Source organism: Lissotriton vulgaris, chromosome 2_1 (genome assembly GCF_964263255.1).
Source record: "Lissotriton vulgaris chromosome 2_1, aLisVul1.2, whole genome shotgun sequence".
In the NCBI taxonomy this organism is placed as follows: Eukaryota; Metazoa; Chordata; class Amphibia; order Caudata; family Salamandridae; genus Lissotriton; species Lissotriton vulgaris.
The window spans coordinates 1,235,696,335-1,235,714,727 of NC_141687.1; the positions used below are offsets into that span (position 1 = coordinate 1,235,696,335).

General features: G+C 39.0%; 1 protein-coding gene across 1 annotated transcript in view; it reads left to right on the plus strand.

Annotated features, from left to right (window-relative positions):
* Nucleotides 1-18,393, plus strand: part of LOC147732424 (uncharacterized) — a 2,559,122-nt gene that overhangs the window by 300,845 nt on the left and 2,239,884 nt on the right. Inside the window, exon 11 of the mRNA XM_086954262.1 lies at nucleotides 9,157-9,381. Coding sequence (XP_086810388.1) covers nucleotides 9,157-9,381 — 225 coding nt within the window. The remainder of the gene's footprint in view (nucleotides 1-9,156; nucleotides 9,382-18,393) is intronic.

Below are 18,393 nucleotides of genomic sequence, written 5' to 3' on the forward strand. Positions count from 1 at the left end.
CCCACTCCAACAATTGCAAAAATAGGGAAAGTGTTGGATAGCAGAGGTGAATTATTTACTATTCCCACTCCAGCAAAATAATAAACATTAATTTACAAGTACGTAAATAATAAAAAATGATTTCCCTCTCATCAAATCCCCCTATAAATAACATCACCACTATTTTAAAAAAATGACTCAATTAACGTAATTGCTTAACAATAATTAACTAATAACAATAAACAATAAAATTAAAAACAATGAGTAATACATTAGATCATACTATTAAGACTATGAAATAACTATAAATAAATATTATCTGAAAAAAAGTAAAAATTATATTAATTTTTTATTACTTGCCACACTACTCCCCTCTAAATACACAACACACTCATAAAAATGTACACAATTTACATATTTACCGATTAATTATTAATACTTGATAACCAATTGATAAATAAAAATTTTTTTAACACAATTAACAATAGGAAATATTAAATACACAAATAATAATTAATACACATTATTAGTTCATAAATTATAATTACATTATTTTCCACCCTACTCCCCTATTTATCCACAACCCGCTCTTAAAGAAATAACACAATTCAGATATTTACCAATTAATAATTAATAATTAATATCCAATTAATAACTAATTAATAACAACATATTTAACACAATTAACAACATACACATATTAAATACAAAAATATGAGTTAATGATCATTAATTAATTAATTAATTTGAGTTCAATTACTTCCCACCCTATTCCCCTATAAACCCACAACCCGCTATGGAACTAAAATGCAATATTTAATTTCTTAAAAAATGTATAATTTCTAAACATGTATTAATAAATATATTATAATTAAATTACTTCCCACCCTATTCCCATATAAACCCACAACTCGCAACGGAACTAAAATACACAAAAATTACTTAACATAAAATAAATTACTTCTAAAGATTTCAAACATACATTTGAAAAATAAACTATACTTTTAACACATATACTAAAATACAGAGCACTAAAATAAATTTCGATATTATTAACAACAATATTTTGGCTAACGATATTACTAACTTCGATAGTCACAAAAAAGATATTTCTTACCTGCATGTCGATATTCTGGTCGACAATATTCTTGCAGGTCGATATTGTGTCACATCAATATTTAAACATTGATATTATGGCATATCGATATTTAAACATCGATATTATGACTATATACCCGAGTGAATGAGTGTTGAGTTCATGCACTGAAACGAATAACAGCTCAGATTCACAGTGTTGGCATGAAGGCCTTGGAATTTGGGGTAATTTACATAAGGATTTGAGACACACCAATAGTTGTTCACATGGCAGGTGTGTCTGTAGTGTGCACATTCATCACCAGGATCCAGGCACTTTTGGAAGCTAATGGCTGTACATTGCAACCCCAGGGGTGCAGCTTTGTCAGTATTATTTGGGGGCTGAGCTTCAGATTTCCCAACAATCACACTACAACTTCCTGTTAAAACAGATTATTTGAGAAGCATAACATGAGAGGTGCTTATGGGGCAGTGGAAAGAAAGAGAAGAGTGTAGTTTGTTATGGGTACTTGAATTGCAATATTTTTCAAACTAATCAACATTTCTAAGGCCTTAAAAAAATAGATGAGTATGTGCGTTTTTGACAGAAGTGTGGCCATGTAACCCGACCAAAAGCATTTGTACTAAACTATTTACTACAGAATGCATTTTGTAGGGGGGGTAACACCCCAAACACCCCCTGGAGCTACGCCCCTGGCTACCCCAAACAATGGTACTCATTTAATCGATGTAGGAAAGAGACTGGTGAATAGAACAGCTTCCTGCTGCGACAACAGCAAACCATCCGTTATGAACAGTTTATATTTTTAACTTGTAAGGAGGTGTACAAACCCACAGAGCAAATGGGATTCTTATTAGTTCATAGATTATATTGGAAAGCAGAATTACACATGGAAAGTTACTCATTTGCATTTCTCAATATGATCAAAGGAGCATAGCAACAGCTGATTTGCCAAGATATGTATTGGTCCCTACAAATTTGATAATATGATTATTACCTTGAGGCCCACTCAATATCCATGGTATTAATTCCAGCCTTTATGAATGTTATGAGCTCACCACAGCCACCATTTGAAGATACCCACACTGCTGCATTTATACATTGCAGTTAAGGCAAGGTAGCTTAATGGCAGGAAGCTGGGTAACCTGGAAGTACTGAGTATATAGAAATAATACAGGACATGGCACCACTTCAGTGAGGATAAATTTACTCAAAATTCAAAGAAGGTATCCCTTTTCCTCTACTAACTCCCTATTTATTGTGACTTGCACTCTTGTTGCTGTGTCCCAGTTTGGTCCCAGTTTGGTATGTATATTAGCTATATTTGCATAATCTATTACCTCTGTTTTATATTCAGAAGGGAGATGGGTGAACTGTCCCACAAGATCATGTAAACAGTTCAATCTTTCATTTTTCACATCAATGTATAGTAACTCCATCAATGGAAATCATTGAATATGCTTTTATCTCAAAAAACAATCAGTGCTTTATGTGATCGATACCTACTGTGGTACAGATCTAGTCAACTCACATGCTCCATGGTTAGGTCCACTAACAATATCCCATCTATCGTACGCAGATGATATTGTGCTGCTGAATCACACTGAAATTGGACTTCGAAGATTGATCAAAGAAACTGCGCCCTATACAAAACTTAGCAAATTGGACATTAACATTGCCAAGACAAAATCCATGCTTATTGGGAATAATCCCCATGCCTCATTAAATATCAAGCTGGATAATGTGATCATAGAAGAAGTCAGTACCTATAAATATCTGGGTTTTAATTTTGCTAAAAATTTCAACTTTCATGCACACCAACAGTATGTGGTTAGGAAGAACAATTCTTTAATACATGCATTCAGCTTGCTCGCAAAATAACTAGATGGTCCCTCCTACCAACCACTTTCCTCTGTTATTAAAGCAAAATTGATTTAATCTCTAACTTACGCAAGTATGGTGCTGCATGGCAGGGATTCCAAAATGTTGGACAGACTACCAATCAAAACATACAAACAGGTTTTTCATTTGCCCTGTAATGCTTTCCCTGCTCAAATTCGTTTGGAATTCAGATTGACACAGCAAAACATAGCAAGAAGGTACCATTTCATTAAATCCATGCATAAAATGCAAAAAATCAGTCTAGCCCTCTAATCAGCGCTTTTTGGGAATCCATGGCTAACTATGAGAATTCAAGTTACAATAAATATCTGTTTTCATCTTTACAACTAATCAATGCTGTTGACTTGTGGGACTTGAATTTGTCGCATCCTACTTTTTGTCAAGCCATGAATAAAGCAGCAAAATTCATTCACTAGTTGATGATAAAAGCAAATTTTCGCGGCGAGCCCATGCATGGATGACAATTCAAACGTATGTCACATTGCAACCGACAACTTACCTACATCTAACCTATCCAGTGTATTTTAAGAAAAAAATATTAGCCATGCGCTTAGGTGATCTACCATCTTTGTCAGGCAAACCAGTATGGCGATATAAAGGACCACAAATGTGCAGACTATGTGATGCCCCAGACGAGGATTTGTGCATTTGGTCTGCATATGTCCCAAATTGAACAATGTGGCCTGTGCACTTTTAAAGTGCCTATTTAATGAGAGAGGGATTCAAACATGTAGAACAGCCATCATGAGAAGTCTGGACTCTACATATCCTCAGTTAAATTGCAAACTTCTGAAGATTTTACAATTTCAGAATAAAGCGGTAAAACAGAATTGTAAGTAGTATACAACAGCATAAGGAACTTGTCCAGTTGCAAGACCATAAGACATTGATATGATGATAAAACAGTAGCAGGATGTTGATATCTGGAGCTGTGGATTTTTTTACAAATGCATACGCTACTTTATCACAATGGTGAAGTGTACCTACAATTATGAATTGAATTAATTTTATAACGTTCTATTTAAATAAGTCCAAGATATTTTCCTGTGTTGCACCAATATTAATTAATGTTTTTAAGAAAATTGATTGTTTTAAAAAGCATTTCTTTTATATGTATTTAACTTGCATTGTGAGGGTTTTTATTAACTAATTACAATAGGCAATAAACTGAAACTGAAACTACTGTTCAAAACACAGATAGTGTAACACTTTGTTTTCATTAAATTCAGCTGCATTAGCTCTCACACAACTCTTAGAGAATCTTTTTTCTACTCCAAAAGTGTTGAAAGAGGCTCTGAAGTTCTGAATAAGGTTTCTGGTGGAGAGCACTTCAGGATAGTAAGCTTTGCAGTGTCTGTAAACTGCACTCTACTTAGCCTATCTATATGTCTTATTCAACCCGAATATTGGAATTGCATCTCTGTAATCCTTCCTTATAATTTGACCATTTGAAACCTTGACACAAAACCTCTTTTCTGCAAACCACTATGTGTGTTAAATGTCTCTCAGTCACCCTCAGTGCCACAGTTCAGCTTCCTCAGCTGTGCTGCCCTCAGGGAGGTGTCACTGAAAGAATGTCAGAGTGCACACCTTTCTTTTAATGGTTGTGTTCCTTCTTTTTTGCGTTTTCTGCGTGCTACCCGGAAAACGTAGTCAGCCCCAACGACGTAAATTTGAAACATCCACTTGAACGGGGCGGTAACTCGCGCCGTGCTGGGTGCACAGCATTAAATTGCATTGCATCGCAATAATACCAACAACTTTAATTTTTCTCTTTGCTGAATCCTTTTATTTTTCACAATTTTCCACAAGTTCATAATTTCAACCTGTTTTTTCACAAATCACAAGAAAGGCGCTTATATCTTCACTTTTGTCTTAAACGGTGCAGACATGCTAATCCAAGCCTTATCCTTCATCGTGACAGTGTACATAAGATTTATCCACAAACACAAGTCTTTTACCCAATGCATTTCGGGCCTAATTTCCGGCCCTTCGTCAGGTGTTGTGTTTATCAATCAATGCAAAACATAACAGTTAGAGTATGGCTTCCCAGTTCCACAGAAACATTGGTGTGCATAACATTCATGACGTTTTTGTAAAATCAACATTTTTCCCGCTAAAAAGACATAGCTGAACGCTACCCCTCTCAATGGATACCTCCATTTTCTGTCCTTGACCCAAAACAACCCATTCTCCTTTTCCTCATGTGTTACAACCTCCTTATTCAACCCTGCACCCTCCCTCCATGATTTATCGTTTATTTTGTTTCATTTCAAATAAAACCTCTAGACTCTTTAAACTGCCCCACTTTACATCCAATTAACATGATGCTCAACTATTTGCCTTTTTCATCATAGATTGTGGCCCATACCTTTCGGATTTTCCAGCGCCATCGTTCTCTCACCCTTTCTATCGCCAGACCGTTGTCAACATCGAATTCCTCACTCTAAGCTGTCTTCTTATAAAGCTGGTCTTTCTCCACCTCTTTACCATACCTGTAGTTACTTAAACCTCCTCCCACGCATCACCCCTCCTCTTCCTTACTCAACCTCATCCTGCCTACAGTACCCACAATGCACTACATAAGTAAACCATTTCATTTCCCCAACATCAAAATAAATATCCACCGTTAATGCTCCGCACACCCACAGATGTCTTATATAACGTTGATTATAGAGATGTATACGCCATAAGATGTTCCAAACGTCTATTTTTCACTAATACTTTAAAAAATATCAAACTATTGCATTTCTAAATGTTAGCTTTACAAACTTATTTAACCACTGTTTCCAACATAGTCATCTTCCATACGTTGTGCGTTAGATCCGAGTCTTTTGCAAAAAAAACTGTAAACAAATGTTTGGGCAATTGTCTCTCTTGTGACGTTTTCAGATTTTTGACTGTTTCCAAAGGTTTTGTTCCGACGGGTGCAACTCGTCCGGTGGGCCGAAAGTAATACATTTCACTGAAAGAATGTCAGAGTGCACACCTTTCTTTTAATGGTTGTGTTCCTTCTTTTTTTTCTCGTTTTCTGCGTGCTACCCGGAAAACTTAGTCAGCCTCAAATACGTAAATTTGAAACATCCGCTTAAACGGGGCGGTAACTCGTGCCGTGCCGGGTGCAAAGCATTAAATTGCATTGCATCGCAATAATACCAACAACTTTAATTTTTCTCTTTGCTGAATCCTTTTATTTTTCACAATTTTCCACAAGTTCATAATTTCATCCTGTTTTTTCAGAAATCACAAGAGAGGCGCTTATATCGTCACTTTTGTCTTAAACGGTGCAGACATGCTAATTCAAGCCTTATCCTTCATCGTGACAGTGTACATAAGATTTATCCACAAACACGAGTCTTTTACCCAATGCATTTTGGGCCTAAATTCCGGCCCTTCGTCAGGGGTTGTGTTTATCTATCAATGCAAAACATAACAGTTAGAGTATGGTTTCCCAGTTCCACGGAAACATTGGTGTGCTTAACATTCATGACGTTTTTGTAAAATCAACATGTTTCCCGCTAAAAAGACATAGCTGAACGCTACCCCTCTCAATGGATACCTCCATTTTCTGTCCTTGACCCAAAACAACCCGTTCTCCTTTTCCTCATGTGGTACAACCTCCATATTCAAATGTGCACCCTCCATCCATGATTTATCGTTTATTTTGTTTCATTTCAAATAAAACCTCTAGACTCTTTAAACTGCCCCACTTTACATCCAATTAACGTGATGCTCAACTATTTGCCTTTTTCATCATAGATTAAGGCCCATACCTTTCGGATTTTCCAGCGCCATTGTTCTCTCACCTTTTCTATCACCCGACCGTTGTCAACATCGAATTCCTCACTCTAAGCTGTCTTCTTATAAAGCCGGTCTTCAAGGAGGTGTGCCATCAGAACACAGGGTTCTATATCACTCCACCTCAGTGGAGCGTTCATCAGCACTGTGGTTCTGGATGTATTTGGGGAATATGTCAAAAAGAATAATTTAAGTGAAACTCACGCCACGGCATAGAAGGGCTGCTTAGGAGCCGAGTGACAGGGCAAAGCGTCAAAGTGCCGCGGTCCGTGGAGGGAGTTCCGGTGGGGCAGGCAGGTGGGGCGGGGGAGGGGCAGGGTGGGGGGTGATAAACTCCGGAATATGGATGATTGCAGGTAAGTAACCAATTAAATTTAAAAAACGAATTTCGTTCTGTGCCCTGCATCTCAAAATGCGATGCAGGGCACAGAACGAAATTCGTTTTATTAATTTAATTGGTTACTTACCTGCAATCATCCATATTCCGGTGTTTATCACCCCCACCCTGCCCCTCCCCCGCCTGCCTGCCCCACCGGAACTCCCTCCACGGACCGCGCTGCCTATGATGTCATCATGAGAGTCAAAGGGTGGATGCCGTGACTTGTGCTTCCCTTGACATTTTTGTCAGTACACGTTCATGAGAGCAAATGTTTTCAAATAACAAGAAGTCTGCACAGTGGAAATAAATCTACATTAGAGCTTGATGGTCCACATCTAAGAACTCAGCATGGGATTTATAATCACAGAATTCAAAGACACTTGAGACAGATGGGGAGGAGAAGGCTGCAAAAATCAAACCTGATTTTTAAATTATAATTACTAGCGAGATAAGATTTTCAGGGTTTGGCCTCGGTCAGCGTAGACTCGAGGCTTATAATGGGTTATAAAGTCATCCAAATACATGGTTGAAGCTTGAATACTTGGGGCCACCAATCAAGTTCTTCACCACTGACTCGTTGCAGATACTCTAGACTTGAACTGGCAACACAGTCTAGAAATGGACGGGCTTGTCCTGTTAATTCTCGTATGTCCTGAGTTTCTGAACAGTGACTTGGCATTTTCAGGGATCCCTTGCCCCTTTGTGTCATAACTCAGAAAATGTGACTTGATATACTCCCCTGTATTTAATCAAGACATAGATGCAAACTGAACCTAAAAGGAATGGAAATACGCTATTCATTTGCATAAAAAACATTCTTAATTAGTAGTGACATTATAAAATCTGTTTTGAGTAACTTGTTTATTAGAGGGATTAGTCACTTTGGGTCACCTCCGACCTAATTTCCTGAGAACAAAATCAATTTCTATTTTGATTGTTTTTTTTAAATTTCCAACATCACCAGAAATTAACAGCAAAATCTTTCTAGAATAGCAATTACATTTTTTTGTCAAGTTATGGGTAGCTGCCTAATTTAAAGGAATTGTAACTATCAGCGATTTAGTTAGAAAGAAAAGTTTTTCGTTCTTGCCTGCAGCGTCCATGAACAGGGCCAAAGTACAAGGAGAACAAGTTGTAGTTTGTTTTCAATATTTACTGTGGCACAGATCGAACTCAAATAGCAAACAAATTAACAGTCATTTCCCTGAAAAGTTTGGAAACGTTTTGGGCGAGTTTTAAGAAACCCGACCCATAAGGGTAAGGGGACTTGCAAATGTAAATGGGAAAAAATCATAGATATCTGAATGCAATTCTGGGAAAGTTTGTGAATTCCTAAAAGCGACTATATGGTTGGAAACCCAGCCAAAGATCTAGGTTTCCAGATTTACTCAATCAAGTATTACCAATTAGATCCACCCACTGCATCACATTTTCTCCAGCCGTGGTGGACTGGTTTGTTGGACTTTGGAGAAATTTCACAATAGTCTCTTAACGTCTGCTAGGCTCTGCCACACCTTCGGCTTTCAGAGATATACACTAATACAGTGTGCCCCCATCCCATGGGCACACCGACCTTATTCTTGATAGAGTGACCACCTCCCCCAGGTCATTAAGGACACTGGTTCCAGTCCTGAACAAACGTTCAGGACTGGAACCAGTGCCCATAATGACCTGTGGGATACCCTAATGCATTAAGGGTAGTGTGGTTTTGTTATGCTAACTAATTCGACTAACACCTAAAAAATCTTTACTTTTTTGGTGAAACATTTAGGACTGGAGGCACTGTCCGAGTTCAACTCAAGTGAGGTGGTCTCCCTATTTCTAATTATCTGAATGGATATACCGGCCTTGAACTACCTTTCCCCAATGCTTCAAGATGAATTGAGTCCCATCAGTTGTTACTACTTTATTTCAAGACAGAATAAGTAAATTATTTGCTTTCCTTTAATTTTTTAGTGCCTTCCTCTCCTATTCATTGGTTTCCCATTTGTTTTACATGCAGGGACAGGAGGGAAGCAGAGACCACCTGTCCCATGCCCATCCGGGCATTACTGTCCCCCTGGCACAAAGCAACCCAAGCAGTACCGGTGCCCCCCTGGAACCTGGAGCGACCGCACAATGCTGGCAGTGGAGACCGAGTGCTACCCATGTCCCTCTGGTTGGTACTGTGTAGGAGGAGCTGATTCCCCCTCTGGAAGATGCAGTGCGGGACATTATTGCCCAGAAGGTAAGCAAAATCTTAATGATGGGGAAACAATAGTTAAGGGCAAATGGACAGCACTAATATGCTTTTTTAATTTCTATTTGGATATTTGCCAATGTGAGACCTTTGCCATATTCTACCTAAGGACAAAATACAAAGTGTCAGTCTTGGATGTGTATTTAATTTTTTATGAAGCAAAAATAGTTTATGACCTGGAAAGTCTGAGTGAAGACAGCCTTCCCTTGTCTATTCACAAAGGAGAATGCAATTACTTGTACATTCATTGCTGACTCAAACGTTCTATTAGTCTTTGGGCCCAACAACCGCTCATGACTTTTTGCTGAAACTTAAAAACTTCTTAATATGAAGGTACTTCTCTGAATAATCCCGTTTATGCGTGAACCCTGATGGGCCCTTGATCTGTTTAATACCTCTCGAAGTGATCCACCTTCGGTATTTCCGCCTCTTTATTATCTCCTCTCTTCGCCCTCTTCCAACTCCCGTCCTCCTCCACTCTACCTTCTGTGCTCATATGAAGGTCTGCTCCCTGCCTCTCAGTCTCCCTAAATGTCTAGGTGCTGATACCGTTTCAGATTCTATTTCATTATGTAGAACAAAAAAAACAACAATCCCAAATCATATTTTGCTTTGAGCTAAAGGGATGTTGCTTGATGTCAAGATAAGCTTGTCTAGAAGCCAACTTAAGGACCTAACACCCATTAAGTTTCTAATATTGTGGGAATATCAGCTATTTTAGCAATTCACTGCTAACCCTGAAGCACGAGCATCTCTTGCTACCTCTTAACCTTGCTTCCACCCCTTGCATGGGTTAGCATAAGGTGAGTTAACCGACTAGCTCACAGTACTAGCAGAATCAGATGAAGACACCCCCTCCATGCTGACACTATCTATTCCCTCGAAATTTTGGACATAGTGGATAGCTTGAATAGGCTCTGCAGAGGATCTCGACCTACTGTGGGGAGCATGTTTTTTTTTCAGGGCTGCCTCAAAATTTCCATTTAAAAAAAGGTAAATGGCTTGGTAGGATTGTAAACAAAGTTATCGAGGAGTCATTCACCGAAGATCTTTAGAGGGAAGTGATGTAAAGTGCAGAATTTTAAAGCACATTGGGTGAGATGGATTGATCAAAACGGAATACAATATCTGTGCTACTTTACAGAGTGTGGGGCATTCATCCCCAAGGAATATATGGGAAAGGACAGGATTTTAATAAAATCTTACCAAAGCAGTGATGGTCTTTCTTGGAGAAGGTGTAAAAAGGTAGTGGCAACAACCTGCACTTTGAAGCACATATGGCATAAGCCGATCTTATTAGGATTCAAAACCATCTCTCTCTGGAGTTTGTTGCATCACTGTAGTTCACCCAGAAGGCCAGCCAGCTAGACCTCAGAGTCACTCTGGTGGTCCTGGTTTCAAGGAGCAGGTCCAGTCTAACTTTCTCAGGCAGTAGGGAAGTCCTTCTTTTGTCTCTCCTTCCTGAAATTGGATCCAAAGTGTCTCCGGTGACAAAGTCAAGGACTGTTCTAGTGTCAGGTTACTTTGTGTATGCAGGAGGCAAAGTCCTTTGAACTGTAAGTGGTGGGGGTACAGTTTCACCCCAGTCATTCTGTCCACTGCTAGTCCCCTTTGCTTGACAATCTGGCAGAAATACAGAACCCAAAACAGCAGGATTATGTGACCCATGTTACTGGTAGAAAGGTACAGTGAATTTGGGCACAAACATTCCAACCTTTCTAAAAGTGCCATTTTTATAATTTAACTTAAATTCCATTGTTAGCATTAAAGAGTATTTTACATTATAATTCAGAAGAGACCAAGGTTTATTGTTCTACATGCTCCCAATCCAAAGTTAGCACCTAGTAAATGTAATAGGACAACTCAAAGCCTGTGGGAGAGGTAGAATTTACAATAGTGGAAAAAACAATACGAGTTTTTCTTTACCAGGACATGTAAAACTTAAAAGTACATGTCCAACTCTCTAAATACCATGCACCCTGTCATGAGAGCTTTTTAGAGCCTACCATACACATTAAAAGTAAGGTTTGGGAATGGAAAACGGATTACTTTGCCAGGCTGAACTAGCAGTCTAAATTGCACTATAAGCTGCAGTGCCAGGCCTGAGGTATGTTTTAAAGGGCTACTTAGTGGGTGGCAAAATTAGTATTTCAGGTCCACTAATCTAATTTATTATACAGGTAGTACCATTTACCAAGAGTTTATAAGTAATTTAAACGTGCCAGTGAGGTGTAGGCCAATTCTACCATGTTTTAGGGAGAGGGCACGATCACTTTAACACTGGTTAGCAACGGTAACGTGAACATTTTTTATACTAATAATATTGCAGTTTCAGTAGAAACTTCCACTGTGATCGGTCATAGATGACATGAGGGTCTCACCATCCTGTTCTCATTGCAAATCCAACCCATACCAGTTCTAAGGCTTGATACAGTCATATGTTTCACCATTAATAATTATACAAATGTTTTAACATTTAGATTGAAAAATGTATGAGTCCATTTCCTTCTCACTTTCACATCGCACGCAGTAATGACACTCTCCCACAAACACTGGTACATTGGCACGATGACAGGAGTATACAGTTCACTATGGCCTTGACCCATATGTCCTCACTTGAAGCACTTGGCAGTTCATGCAGCTGGCACAATCTTTTGTCTGAGCATGCATCTCTCATTCAGCACACTGCTAACACTTCTCAGCCATGCTGGATTCTTAGGCATCCATTTTATTTTATTTGAAGCAACTTTTCTATCATTTGTGCACAACATGCAAAAATGTGCAATGTACAACATAGCATAAACATGCACCAGTGCAAATTATCAAAGCACACACAGTTAATACATACTCATAGCAACATGCTCTAATGTTTTAGATAGCTTTTTATGCAAAATGCTTTTGCCCCACCTCTAGAGTTGGTACATGGTCGATTAATTGATACACATTATAGATGTGTTATGAACTGAATATGTATTGTCTAAATATGCAACAAAGCCAAAGTCTCTTGAGACAGGAACAGGGAGTGTAGATTGCAAGGGGAAAGGAGCTAGGAGGTGAGAACACACATTCCATGTTATCTTCAAAACTAAAGAGGCCACTGAAATCACAAGTTTTTCTACACTGCAAAAACGCATGTTAATTCAGCACAATTATGTGCTACATTAAAAGTAAAAAAACATTTTCTAAATTAAATGTACATTCTATACTGAGGTTAAATCTAATATACACTCAAGTCAAGTTAAGTCAGCTTTATTCGACAATTGTCATAAAAGCATGTTCCATATATAAAAGTACATGTATAAACTTTTAAGAATAAAACCAATTTAAAATCAGTTTATAAATTTCATGAATAAATAGATACAATCATTACATAAACAGTGCAAATGTGCAAAATATTACTCTAAACAGAGATGCTTAGCCTACGACATTAACTAATGTGTTATTCTTTCAGGAGTCGGGCTCCAATCGTCCATGCCCATCCTAAGAATTACAATCATTAAACATCCATGATTAATTATTTAAGCATGGTTTTAAATGAAAGCATTTCAGACTGAAAGCATTTGGACCAGGCCTCATTTTATGTCTTTCACTATGAATGCACCAAAAGTGCCACTTTTAAAAAGCATTTGACTAGGCATCATTTCATGTTTCATGTGCCATGTGTTTTCAGTTGCAACAAAATCTGGGTGCTAATTTACATGCAATCTGTCTGAAACACAAAACAGAGCAATGCTTAATCCTGATATAATCTAGCTCTTTCACTACCTCTCCCATAAGGTAACATTGGGTTACCTTATTGTATTTTATAAGTGCTAACTTCTGATTGTCAACAGGTCAAAAAAACATTGTTAGTCTCACATTAATTGTAATTTAAAATACTCTTTAATGGTAACGTTGGACTTTAAGTCACAATTCAGAAAATGCCAACTTTAGAAAGTTTCCATTTTCTTGTCCTGGGAATCTTGTGCCGTCAGGCTGTGTCCTTGGTCACATGACTGTGATTAGAGCAGCAGCTGGCCTTTGTGTATTCCTACCAGACAATGAGACACAGAGTGACTAGGTGAAGGCAGGAGAGGCCATCCTGCCAGAATGGGAGGGGGAGAGACACCAACCTTTTGTCACCCTAGACCTCCTGGAGGCTGAGGTGGGGAAAGAAGAAAATTTCCAGAATCTGATATTGGAAGGCCAAGAAGCTTTTCCCACTTCAAAGGCTAGCAGAAAGTATTACTGTTAGACCAACTCTTCAGTTCACTCCTGGACTTGCAGAGGAAATTCAGGAGGATTGCATTGTATGTCAGATGACTGCCCAGCTCCTTGTGGCCTGCTTTGTACTTCAGAGAACTGCTCTGCTGCTAACAGAGGACTGTCCTGCTTCTTGAAGCCTGTCTTGTACCCTCAGAGGACTCCCTGCTGTTTGAGGCCTGCCTTGCTGCTTGAACCCAGCCCTACCAGAGTTAACTCCAACGGCTCATTGGCTGGCCTCCTGTTCTGAGCTACAGGAACCAAACACGCTCCAACAACCTTGAACCCACAACTGAACCCCTTCAAGTGAGTTCTACCCTCCAAGTGTTGCCCAAACCACTCATGGACCCTTGAAAGTGGTGCTAAAGGTGTCCAAATAGCCAAAACCTGAAACTTGGGACTTATAATATTTTTTACCAAAATGTGTCCTGAGAACTGACAGGAGACTGGGACCTACCTGCCTTCTGATCTGCCCAGGGTGGTATGCTGGTCAGCCTGGCTTTGTGGTAGTTCCCGCTATGCTCTTTTGCACAGCAGCAAATCCTGTTCAGTGGATATTCTCAGAAGGGGTATCCAACCTCGTGGAGCCCTCGTCGACTACACCATGCAGCTTCATTCCTGCTGGAGATTCTGGACTTCCAAAAAAGTGACAAAGTCCTAACGTAGAAATCTTCACTGCGACTTTGTTCATTGGCTCTTCAACGACGCATCCTCCTCGGACACCGATGTCCGCCTTGCCCACTGAACCCTACCTTCTCAGCAGGTTTCTCTTCAAATTTCTAAGTCTGAAGGTAAACTGAGATTGGGCCCAATCCATTCTCTGTACTTGAGCCACACTCCTTTGTGGTCGGACATAACCTTTGACTGAATATGGCACCTCACCATGCATGTTTTGGTTCTGCATGCAATTACAACATGATCATTACAACAACTGCATTGTAACAACGCATGCCATTACTCCGCGAGTCAGAACAATGACTTGCTCCAGGGGGAGGGGGCGCTGGATGCTAGAATAGCATAATTTACTATTCCAACTCCAGTCTGTGCAACAGTAGGGAAGGTGTTGGATTTCAAGTCCAACAACTTCTGACACCTGGAGCAAGTCATTGTTCCGACTTGCGGAGTAATTGCATGCATTGTAACAAAGCGGTCGTTGTAACAACCGCTTTGTAATTGCATGCAGTGTTCCGGATTTGGGGTAAACAATGTTTAACCTTTTGACTATGCCCCGTTTTTAGAGGCCTGTGGTTGCTGCTTTGATCTTTTGGGTGCTAGTTTTCACTAAATACCTTAACAGTTCATAACTCCAGTTCTGCTGGTGGGATTTTGTGTGTTCTAGTATCAAATTATTTATTTATTTATTTTTCCTAAATTGGTGTGGGATTTTTCTTGTGTTGTGTTTGCACTTTATTACTGTTTGTATGTTGCATAAATACTTTACACATTGCCTCTAAGTTCAGCCTAACTGCTTTCGAACCAAGCTACCAGATGATTACGCACAGGGCATTTAGTGACTTTTGTGGTTCACATTGACAGGGATTGTGGTTGTTGATTGAGAAGGGCTTTCACACCCCTTAATCAAAAACCCAATTTCCTACACAATGCAACTGCTGAAATTCCTTTCAGGAAAAGGAAAGCAGTTTCAAAGGAGGAAGGATATTTTGGTGAATCAATAGCTCGTTCTTCGCATAAAGGATTGTTTGAAGGCCAGGAGTTTGAAGTATTTTGTCACAGACAGTGAAAGTCTTATTAGTTTCAGTCTATGCAAATCGGTTATTTTCACATGTTACTTTGTAAGGCATGATTTTATTGACAGCTGTCCAGGTTTGATATTTGTCTACCCAGATTCCAAAGAAAAACACACTTGGTGAACACACACAATCTACCTAGAATAATGGGTGCTTTGTTTGGGATGCTTGGGACTAAAAATCTGCACATATTATGTAGAATAATGTCATCCCAATTGCACATTTAAAAAGATATTCAGAGTTTTGTGATCCATCAGTGACTTCTCCTGGATTTGTCAGGCCTTGAGCAAGATATAGGGTGGGGCAACTGTATTTATGAAATGTGTTTGGTTTGTTGAAACCCTAGTGATGCCAAACAATATTTAACTATATTTTAAACCTTCAGAAACAGGAGCATGCAAAAACATTGAGAAGCTTGAACATTTCGGCATCCACTGACCAAATAGTACGGAAAAAACTTCAAACAACATTGATAAAGTCATTTCTTTTGGAGTTTGCATCTAGATTATTTTCTTGCAACAACAGTATTTTATGTGTAATTTAGCGTCTTTAACATTAAAGGGTATCCTATAGCCAGAGGTACCTTTAAGGATAACGTCTTATGATTATCATCCGACTTTCTTGAAAAACGTGTGGCTTCTTTAGTCAGACTGTCACCCACTCTATTAGTGGCATGCTTCATCAACAAGTCTCATCCTTATAACTAAAACCCCGGAAGGGCTTGACCGTATATTTTAGAGAACACTTTAGATATGAGTCCAGCCAGAAGAATAAAAATACCTTGAACAACCAAGATTTTCCTTTAAATTGATTGTCCAGGTATGTTTGAAAACCGATGTGGGTGTAAGGTGGGGATATAATGGCACTATTACTCTACTAGTCTGTCGCCATGTTTCAGCCCGCAAAATAATTGCCTTTTGAGGTCCAGGGCTTTCATCATCAAGTCTACTTCTCTGTTTCAAAGGGACAAACAGCATGCAACAACGATTTCATGCATATAAAGTGTTTACTTGCCCAATTTGTAGAAGGAATCTTATCTTGATTTCAGTTTTGGAGACACTGAATAATCACCATAAAAGCAAGAGTGAGCTCATCCTTCTTTTATGTATAACTTCACAAATAGTAGTCATGCAGATCATGAGGCATTCATGAAGCATGGGACACACTTACCATTTCTGTAAAATATAACTCAAGCTTAGCACTCATCAATTGTATATAGTGGTTCATGCTGTGATAAAGCTCACACCAGTTTATACTAACATCATGATCTGGTGTCCACGAAACCTGTGAGATCTGGACAGGCAAGGACAAAGACAATGTACAACAAACATACTTTTATAATTATAATTTTTTTTTTTTTTAAGAATCAAGATATAATTCTAACAATTTTTTGGTATCAAAGAGGAGGAGTGATGGGCTATTATTGCTCTAACAGAGTAGAAGGTCCAGTCACGACGTGCCCTAATAATATGTCTATACAAAGAATTGTCGTGCTGTTCCTAAAGGAGGAAAGAAAATGATACATTTTATGATGCAGATGATTTAAGGCAGGGTAACCAGAAGGTAACCATGGGAATCCATTTTGTTGGATGTAATGCCCTCACACACCCTTTCAGGTGTCATGCTTCATCATTTGGGCCTGCTCCTTGTTGGGTCGGCGGTGCAATACCCAACGGGCAACACCTCATAGAGGGGCTCTTTGGTGGAGATCTTTTTCCAACAGCCGTATGGATGAAGTGCGGGTATGGGGCCAGAACTAAAGGGTAGACATGGTGTAGTGAGTTAAAATAAAGCTAGTGGTACCGGGAATACTTTATTCAGAAGGGCCACTGCTTTAGTTAAAAAACGATTTTTCTAGAGGAGAGTGATGGAAAATAATGTTTCCAGCTATCATCTAGAATTTTTTATATAGTCCGGTCAACATGTTTCTCGCTACTGTGAAGTTTGACTAGCGATTCTTCAGGACCCAGATGACTAATTAGCAAGTATCTAATGGTGCAAGCAACTGTCTACACTGATACCCTAGAGTGTGGTGTATGTATGCTCATATGGCTACCACACTAGTGGGTGAAGATAAAAGCAATACTATATTACCCTTCTTCTAGTTGTGATTGTCAGTACCTGTTGAATGAAGAGGGAGAGCATATCACAAACAGATTGACAACAGGTGCATCAGTGACTGTAAAACTTGTGCGTTTTGCATGCCAGTGAGAGTCAGGTGTGTCACAACACCATTGCACAAGTGTATCAGGCACTCTCAGATGTGGAAATTCAGTGAGAGTGGCATGTGAGAATATATAAAACATTGGAATAAAATTAGAATACCAATTTGGTATTCATAACTCGCAGTTATTCAAAACTCACCTAATGTTATAAACAATCAGACAACGACAGTGTCCAGCGAGTAAAGCTTCAGGGAGATCTTCCACCACAAGGCTATGTATAGAGAAAAATCTTAGTGACTTGGTGGTGGTTACAATCTAATGTCAAAGGTGTGTCTAGCAACAGTGTTATACTTTAGGACATTACTAAAATCTAGTGTGTCCACATAGTACAGTGTAGAGAACATTAAGACTAGATTGTAAGTCTAAACTCACATTCAGTTCCCGTTGTTCTAAAACTGTCCAGAAATGTGAGGTTATGGTAGTGAGGTATAGGACTGGAGTCACCGTTGGTATAGAAAGTTTTAGTACACTATAGGATTACTGGATGACTAATATCGTTCTGTGGTCCTGAAATGAGGGCATACTTGTTATCAAAATAGAGTACTGTAGTCCTTTGTAAACTGTAGGAATGACTAACACCCACTCTGGGGCCCCGATATGAATGCATGCTTGTTGTCAAGCATGTATGCTTGTTGTCAAGAATTATAAAGATGTGCTGTAAGTCGTGTCAATCGAGGGCAGGGAACCCCTCGCCGGTTGTGACTGCTGTAGCTGTGCCATGTTTGCACTCGGTAATTCTTTAACTGTTAGCGGTAAATCAATTTCATTTGTTAGCGGTAAATTAT